Raw genomic sequence first — 9,333 nt, forward strand, 5'->3', positions numbered from 1 at the left:
ACTAAAAGTGATTTCACTACTACATTGGGTCTTGCAGGAATCACAAGCAAAGACAGAGTATTTAGTTTTTCTGGCACTGCCTATTAGGCCAAACTGTAGTCACTCTCACGGTCTGAAGATGCCTGTGACAGCCTTAAGGAGGAACATCCATTTGTGTTTCTTCAGTAAATACCTTCTTTAATTATCTGATTCTAAGTTCTGTCGCCCTTGGAGATTCAGTGTCACTATGTGGAGGGTCTTTACTAGGCAGCTATCAAATCCACTAAAGTAAGAGAAAACCGAGTATTATACATCCTTGATTGTTTAAAAATGGCACAGTAGTAAAGTGGTTCATTTGTACTAGATTTGACTGTCTTCTGGGATGTAGAGAGCTAGCTGGGTGGTACTTAGTCCACATATATTTGCTGGGCATGATTCTTGCTGGTCAAACTTCCTTTTGCTTATGAGGTGCTCCCAAGCAAACAAGTGAGCTTAGCATGAATCGAATAGTTTTCTTACCTGTCGGTGTAGTTTTGCAGCTTGAAGATCTTTCTGGATTCACTAGGCTGTGCATTATTCCGCGGTCTTGTGGTTGGGTCCGGATTCGTAGTCTTTTCTTTGTTTTTTTTCTTTGCCCAGGTGGGCGTCGGCGTCACACCCCCTTGGGTGTATTTCCGGTGACGTCGGCATGCTTCCTGCGGAAGCTCCCACTCTTGGGCGCCATCTTCGGGTTCTTTTTTTCCGTGTTTCTTTCGTTTCCGAAGTAATGGCAATGTTCTATTTAGTTGGTATTTTACCGCTTTGTACTTTTAAAGTCCTTTCTTTAGTTAACCACCTCTTCTCTCTCCAGCCTCATCTTTCTGGCGGAGGTGGGTGGGTTCGCTAGTGAATCCAGAAAGATCTTCAAGCTGCAAAACTACACAGACAGGTAAGAAAACTATTCGTTTTGCAGCGTGAATCTTTCTGGATTCACTATGCTGTGCATAGATTTTGTAGCGGTTTCTCATCTCTGTGGCGGCTGGGTGGAAGATGAGCGTTGGGTGTTGAATATGTGCTGTAGCACCTTCTGTCCAACTTGAGCTTCCTTGTTCATTTGTATGTCCACACAGTAGTGCTTCGTGAACGTGTGCACCGAAGCCCATGTTGCCGCCAGGCATATGTCCTCTATGGGTGTGTTAGCCAGGAAGGCTATTGTAGCGCCCTTCTTCCTGGTGGAGTGGGCACGTGTCCCCTCTGCCAGTTCTTGTCCTGCACGCTTGTGGCAGAGTTGAATTGTCTGTGCGATCCATCGTGCAATGGTCTTTTTGGTTACTGCTTTCCCCCTAGAGCGGTTTGCGAATGACACAAAAAACTGTTTTGTTTTCCTGTGTCCCTTTGTCCTTTCAATGTAGTGCATGACTGCCCTTCTGGCGTCCAGGGTGTGCAGAGCTCGCTCTGCGCTAGTTGTTGGTTTTTGGAAAAAACTCGGTATCTGTATAGACTGGTTCATGTGAAATTTGGATACCACCTTCGGCATGAAGTGTGGGTCAGTCCTCATCACAACTCTATCATTGTGTATTTGTATGTAGGGTTCTTGTAGCGTCAGCGCTTGAAGCTCGCTTACTCTGCGTAAGGACGTTATTGCAACCAGGAAGGCTGTTTTCATAGTTAGCATCTTTAGGGAAGCCTTGTGAAGTGGTTCAAAGGGCTCTTTCCCGAGTTCCGTTAGGACTGTGTTCAAGTTCCATGCAGGTGGCGGCACCCGCTTGGGCAGTGCGATCCTTTTCGCTCCTTCTAGGAATCTCTTCACCACCTGTGATGTGAAGAAGCTCCTGCACGTTTCTCCCCTTGTGTAGGCGACTATCGCTGCCAAGTGAACTCTTAAAGAGGATGAGCTAAGGTTCTTCTCCAGCAAGTGCGTCAGGTACCTTAGCACTGTGGAGTCCCTCTTCATTTTATTGTGGAGTCTTTCCTGTCTGCACCATATAGTGAATCTTTTCCATTTCGCAACGTAGCACTCCCGAGTGCTGGGCCTTCGTGCCTCCCGAAGTACCCTCAGGGTGCTTTCTGGTAGTCTCAAATGTGCGAACTCTATGTCCTCAGGAGCCACGCTACTAGGCTCATGCTCTCTGGTTCTGGATGTAGTACCTCTCCGTTCTGCATGGAGAGTAGGTCTTTCCTCCTGCTGAATCTGTGGGGTGCACACTGTGTCATCTCCATGATCTGCGAGTACCATGTCTGCCTCGCCCACTGTGGTGCGACCAGTACCTTGTCTCCTGAGCATTGAGCTCCCACTCGTGGGATGCCGATGTCTGCCTGCTGAGCCAATCGGCTTGTATGTTGTCCTTCCCTGGTAGGTGTATGGCTAGCAGGTCTATCTTGAGAGGGATGGCCCATCTCCATATCTCCTGCGCCAGCGTTGAAAGCAGGGCTGACTGTGTGCCCCCCTGCTTGTTGATGTAGAACATCGCAGTGCTGTTGTCTGTTTGTATCAATACCTTGTGTTTGTACAGTCTTGTTTGAAAGGCTTTCAGTGCAAGGAAGATTGTCTTCAGTTCTAGGTAATTGATGTGCTTTGCCGCATCTGTTGGCGTCCACAGTCCCCTCACCTTGAGCTCCTCCATGTGAGCGCCCCATCCCTTCAGGGATGAGTCTGTGGTGATGGTCACTGTTGGCGTTGGGGGCGTTAGAGGCTTTCCCTTTGTTATGTTCTCCATGGTCCACCATGCCATCTCCTTCTGCACTGCGTGCGTTACAACCACTAGATCCTCCCAACCGCCTGTAGCTTGTGACCATTGCTCCTGTAGCCATTCTTGAATGGGTCTCATGTGGAGTCGTACATTTGGTACCAGGTGGATGCATGATGCCATCATGCCCATGATCTTGCTCGCAGTCCTCACTGTCCGAGCTTGTCCCTTCCGGTAGAGGCGAGTTTCCTTCACCAGCGCCCTCGCCCTCTTCTCGCTGGGGAACACCTTGCCCTGTAAGGTGTTGATCTGTGCTCCCAGGAAGATCTAGACCTGTTCCGGCTCCATTGATGATTTCTTCCAATGGATGGAGAACCCCAGGCTTATGAGCGTGCTCGTCACTGTATGTGCGTGCTGCTTGCATTTCTGGTATGAGTTTGCTTTCACCAGCCAGTCGTCCAGGTAAGGGTATACGTGTATTCCTTGCCTTCGTAGGTGCGCTGCGACTGCTGCGAGGCACTTTGTGAAAACTCTTGGTGCTGATTTTAGTCCGAAGGCCAGTGTCGTGAACTGGTAGTGGCTTTCTCCAATGGTGAACCTGAGCATGTGTTTGTGCTTTCTGTTCAATGGGATGTGCAGGTAGGCGTCTTTGAGGTCTATTGTGACCATGAAGTCCCCGGTCTGCAATTGTGGGAGCACCTCTTGCAGGGAGGTCATTTTGAATTTTTGCGTTCTTATGAATTTGTTCAGGAACCGTAAGTCCAGAATGGGTCTCATTGTCTTGACTACCTTTGGTACCAGGAAGTACGTTGAGTATATTCCTGTGTTTCTTTCCTTGAAGGGTACCCGTTCTATGGCCTGCTTCCGCAGGAGTTCCTTTGCCTCCTCCTGAAGAAACTGCAGCTGCTTGCTTGCTAGTGTTTTTCTTTTTGGTTTTCTGCTTGTTGGCCTCCCCTCCAACTCTATGCAGTATCCGAATTGGATAATGTTGAGGATCCATTTGTCTGATGTGATTTCTCTCCACTCTCGGAGGTAAAATCTTAATCTTCCTCCCACTGGTGTCATGTGGTCGTAGGTGTCTAGTTTGTCTTGACCCAACTGTACGTGCTGCCCCCTGGGATCTTTTTTGTGGGCGGGCACATGGAGTTTTTTTAAGTCACTTAGAGGCGGGCTGCTGGCCCCCTCTTCTATTTTGTCCCCGTCCATTTCTCCCTCGAAAGGACTGGCCTCTTTGTTGGTACTGCCAGGACTGCTTCTGCTGACCATGCTGAGCCTGCGAGTCTGCCTGGTGCGTTTGCTGGAAAGCCTGGTGTGATGTACCTGGCTGGTTTCCGCCTCTCCCGCCGGGCCTCCGTGACGGGGTGCCCCTCTTGTTCTGAACTGCAATGCTCCCATGGATCTTGCTGTTTCGTTATCTTTTTTCAGTTGACTGAGCGTTTCATCAACTGTTGTTCCGAAAAGCGGGTTGCCGTTGAACGGTGTGTTCAGGATGCTGTGCTGCACCTCCGGTTTGAAACCTGAGATCCTGAGCCAGGCGTGCCTCCTTTCCGTGACACCCATCATCATGAGCCTGCTGGCGGTGTCTGCCCCATCCAGGGCCGTCTTAAGGCAAGAATTTGCCGCGTTTTTTCCCTCTTCAACCAGCTTTTCGGCCTTCTGCCTGGCATCCTGGGGCAGGTCCTTCACCAACTGCCCCAGCCCCTCCATGATCTGGTACATGTGCCTGTTTATCAGGGCGTTGGAATTAGCCATGCGCCAGTGGGTCGCGGCATTGCGTTCGATCCTTCTGCCCACCAGATCCATCCTTTTGCTCTCCTTATCCGGTGGCGGGCCCGAGGTAGTGGGTACGTTAGCCCTCCTCCTTGCTGTGGCCGTGATAATGGAGTCTGCGGAGACCGTGCCCTGAATGTAGGCCGGGTCCTTTGTGGAATGTTTGTACTTCTTTTCAGTTCTGGGAGTTACTGCCTTGCATGTTGCGGGCTCCCTGAATGCTTCCTTCCCCTGAGCCAGGACACTTTCGAGCATTGGAAGGAATTGGCTCCTCGTTTGTGTTGGGAGCAATGTTTCTAGAAGGAAGTCTGCTTTCTGCTTCTCTTCGTCGAGCTTGAGCTTGAAAGCTGCTGCGGCAGATTGTATCACCGAGTTGTAGGCCCCGATGTCGTCCGGCGGCGAGGGCCTCGAGGGGTAAGTGTCGACCACCTCCTCCGGGCTGTCGGTGTCGACATCTATGTAATCTACCTCCTGTAGGTCAGAGGGTGCCGACTCTGTGTCCGTCCTGCTTTCCTCTTCCTCCCCATAGTTGACTCTGTGTCCGTCCTGCTTTCCTCTTCCTCCCCATAGTTGTAACTATCGTAGGGATTCTCGTACTCCTCGTGGTCGTCGATCACCTCGACGTCCTGGTCTTGTTCCTCGGCGACTTCGGCGATCTCATCTTCCTCCTCGACCGCCTCCACCACCGGTGGCTTGGTCTTGAGAGGGATCATGAAGGCTTTCATCTTTGCGTCGAAATCTTTCTTCCGCTGCATGATGTTCTCCATTTCGGCCTCGAGGCGCCTTCTCTTCTTCTCCATCTCGGCCGCGTGTTCCGCGTCAGATGGGTCGGCCGTTCTTTTCGGCGGATGGCTCGTCGCCGTGCCTTTCGGTGTCGAAGTTTTCGACGTCGACCCGGATTTTGGGTCTCTGGTCGTCGTCGTCAGTTTTGGGTCTTTCTCCCTCGGCGTCGATCGATCCTTTTCGGGGACGATTTTCGACGTTTTCTGCTGATCAGCAGCTCTCGGCGCCGGGGACTCCTTCTCGGAGGATCCGCTGGGCCTGGGAGTAGTCGCGGACGCCGCCTTTTTTGGCGTCGGCGCTTTCGGGGTCTTGCCCTCGATTTTTCTAGACTCAGAGTCTCTCGGGTTCTTGGGGGCCGAAGAGTCTCCTACCTTGTCAGAAGTCTTCGTGTAATCGGTCTCTACGACCGTGTAGCTGTCGTCTTCGGCGGCAGCGTTGTCTTCTTCCTCGGAGGACATCCCCAGCTCGTAGAGTGACGGAGTCGGGGCCTTCCCCTGCAGGGTGGCGTGTGCTACCCTCTGCCTCTCTCTCACATGAAGGGTCTTCGGGGCGAAGGCAGAACAGGCGTTGCAGTCTCCGCTTTCGTGGTTCACCGGTAGGCAAACGTTGCATACCGGGTGCTGGTCCTTCTGCGCGTACTTGTGGTGGCAGTTACGGCAGAACTTGAACGGCGTGTTGTCCATCATCGAGCGTCCAGGGGCTCCCTGGTCGCGTGTTCGTCGACGGTCGTCGAGGATCTCGATGAAAAACGCCTTCTCCTTGCTGACTTTTCGTTGATGAAGTCCCCTGGAGTCTTCAGATGACTTTCCCTCGTCTTTTCTGTATTTTCTTTCTTCTTTCTCCAAAAATGTCTGGAGCCCAAACGGGAACGATCCAGACCCGACCGCGGAAAAAAAGAATCTGAAGATGGCGCCCAAGAGTGAGAGCTTCCGCAGGAAGCATGCCGACGTCACCGGAAATACACCCAAGGGGGTGTGACGCCGACGCCCACCTGGGCAAAGAAAAAAAAAGAAAAAAAACAAAGAAAAGACTACAAATCCGGACCCAACCACAAGACCGCGGAATAATGCACAGCATAGTGAATCCAGAAAGATTCACGCTGCAAAAATCACCGTTACAATTATAAAGATGGCACTTAGAATGTTTGATTATAGCCAGCCCCTACTAAAGGGAAGAAAAGGATTTCTGATCTTTCATCTTGAATGCCCGTATTTCGTTTGAGCTTTTTCACTAAAAAGATGTCCAGATCAGTTACAATTGGGAAAAATAAAATAAATAAAGAGCATGGGGGCGGGACCATCCTCTTGGACATGTCTCGGATCAGTTTTCTGGTTGCAGGATGACTGCGTATTGGAGAAAGCTTCTAAACATTTTTATTTTAAAAAACATCTCAAGTTCCCTTCTTCAGAACCCTTCCTATACTTAGAAACAGAGCTCACATTCTTGATTGAATTACAGTGTCTCCCCTTTCTTTATTTATCAATGAAAGGTTCTACACAGACAGGGACACAATGTGTTTTTTCCCCAGTCAGACAAGGTCCAAACCTCTTTGGGTACAATAGGGGCTTTTGTTCGACATGGTTTGTTTATATAATGCATTTATCACAATTAGGGACTGAATCTGGGGGATGGGAAGCATAAAACCCTAGAAAACACATCTCCGATCTAGTACCTTTATGTGTAATTGTGAGCCTTCCGCTGATCAAAGATGTCTGGAGAATAAATCCTGCTGATGAGTAATCCACCCATCCAATCGGGTGTCAGTTCTCAAATTGAACCTTGGTGCTCGTCACTTGTACAATAGGTCCATAGCGAGTCTGTTAACGTCCTTTAATCACTGCAGTGCTATCTATAGTAACTGTGCAACATGCACCACTTTGTCCCATGATCCGGTTATGTGCCGTGAATATGGATTCTGTTAGTTTCAGTACCCATATGCAACCAGCCACTAAGAATATAACAAGAAAATGGCATCTAACTGATCTGCAGCAATAACAATCAAAGTAATTAGGCAGTGTGGACCAACAGGTAATCCAGCTAACAGCAAGATAATAACTGGCTTATAAAACTATGGCAGTGAGCCTCATTAAACCTTTCCCAGGGAACCTGGATATAACCTTTTCAGAAAAGGGATACAAGTCCTGACTGTACTGATTCCCACAAAAACCTTATCACAAAATGTTGGGCATGGTGGTCCACATGTCAAAAGCGTAAGTGGGTTCCTACAGTCTATTTAAAATAAATCTGCAAACTGGCTAAAACCACCAAACAGAAAATATATAGAACACAGGCCCTAGCTGTGTCGAACATGTAAGGAACCTAATAGAGATGACCTGCCTATGTTTAAGGTGTGTGTCTGTGTACATATATACATACATACACCACACCTTAAACATAGGTAGGTCATCTCTATTATATTCCTTACATGTTTGACACAGGTATGGGCCTATGTTCCTAATCTAAAATAAATTCCTTTTTTATAGAAGATGACTACTACAAACACCTGACAAATTTCCTTCAGCTCTTCAAATTGGATATGCTGCCGCCACATCTTTTATTTTCAATTCATGTTGCATTACCCCTGTTGCATAAGCCCTGGGAAATCTGCCAGCTTCATTTCAGCATCTGTGTCCTCTGTAATATTTTTGCAGCTGAAATGACCTGGTCTGCTTACCAGTTACTTGGGGCAAGACTTGCCATGACCTTGTGGCAGTATCATGCTCGCTCAATAAGTCTGCCACCTTCACTAGTCTTGCCCTCCATAAAAACATGACTATACAACTTAAGAAGACTTCTATTTTACAGCTGCCCTTTGTCGTCTTTTTGTATTTTCACAGATGAAGCCCCACGACACTCTTTTTAGAGTCAAAGTTTCTCTTTACAAATTAGCTAAAAGTAGTAAATAAATACATTAAATAAATAAGGCAGATTCTTTCTTTCTAACTTAACACTTCATTGGGTGGCAATAAGCAACCAAGGATTGCTTAACCTCAGTTTTTGATAAAGTACCAGGGTCTTTCTGAAGCAATCATACCAGAGTCTGACCAACATTCAATAAGTATGCGGTTAGTCATGATCAAACTCAAGAGCATCATTGAGGAAATAAGGAAATGCTTTTGTAACAACGAACGAAAAACAGAGCCTAGTCTTTGGTCTAACTGCACTGTTGCACTCAAAGGATCAACTATCATAAATCCAGGCCAACTCTGATAAATAGGAGGGTTTAAACTTTTATATTTGCCTGTCCAAGTAGTGCCTTAGAGCTTAGATTTAAATAACTGCAAAACTATACTTGGCTCTAGTCTCAGCTTACCTGCAGAGGGTTATCAGCATCTGAATAAGCCCAGTTTTCACAAGACTTGAGAAACTCTTCTTTTAAATTGCATTTATTTAAAACTCACTGAACAAAATGTCAAACTAAAAGTGTGTCCAAATAAATGATCAACTATAGGGAACACTCAAAGGTCAACAATCTCTCTAGCTCGTAATTTAGGCATAAACCTTGATCTAAAGAAAACGGAGTATAGAAAATAAAAGAGAAGTGCAGAGTGGGTTAAAGTGATGATAAGTTGTAGGTGTCAGCCAGCACCCTGCAAGATGGACACAGTTTGTCTATCAAGTAAACCATGAAAATAAAGCCCTGGCAGTTCTTGCAGAGCCTGTAAATATTTGCAGGTCCAATCACATGTCCCAGCATAAGACATTTCCAAACAATTATTTTATTTGAGTCAGTAACGCTTTACAGGAATAGCCTAATGTTTTTAGCTCTCTCACACAACAAACTCACCACTTCCGTTAGATCCTGAGGGAGGAATACCATCTTCATCATCACTGTATTCCTCATTGGATTGTGCCACCTCTGGTTCAGGGGCTGTGCTCTTAGATTCTTGTTCTTGCTCTACTCTACTCCGCAGGGCCAGTATTCGGTGGTGCAACGCTGCATACAGTTGTCCAGTATCTTTGGAACTTGCCTAAGTAGGTTGGTCAAAAATAAATGAGATTACATTGTTAATGACTGCTCTTCCCAGCCTACCATCCCAACAGCAGAGATATTCTAATCCTAAACGTCTACAAACGATCCAATGCTGTGTACAAATGTTCCACAATTGAATAACGTAGTAGCAGGCCTGGGACT

At 47.6% G+C, this 9,333-nt stretch overlaps 1 protein-coding gene across 9 annotated transcripts in view; it reads right to left on the reverse strand.

Annotated features, from left to right (window-relative positions):
• Positions 1 to 9,333, reverse strand: part of RANBP3 (RAN binding protein 3) — a 355,000-nt gene that overhangs the window by 34,018 nt on the left and 311,649 nt on the right. For all 9 annotated transcript variants that reach the window (XR_013603675.1, XM_078669890.1, XM_078669894.1 and 6 more), the window contains one exon: positions 8,986 to 9,169. Coding sequence is in view for 8 of the 9 variants with exons in the window: in XM_078669890.1 (XP_078526016.1) it covers positions 8,986 to 9,169 (184 nt within the window). In the remaining variant the exon portion in view is untranslated. The remainder of the gene's footprint in view (positions 1 to 8,985; positions 9,170 to 9,333) is intronic.

Source organism: Lissotriton helveticus, chromosome 12 (assembly GCF_964261635.1).
Source record: "Lissotriton helveticus chromosome 12, aLisHel1.1, whole genome shotgun sequence".
In the NCBI taxonomy this organism is placed as follows: domain Eukaryota; kingdom Metazoa; phylum Chordata; class Amphibia; order Caudata; family Salamandridae; genus Lissotriton; species Lissotriton helveticus.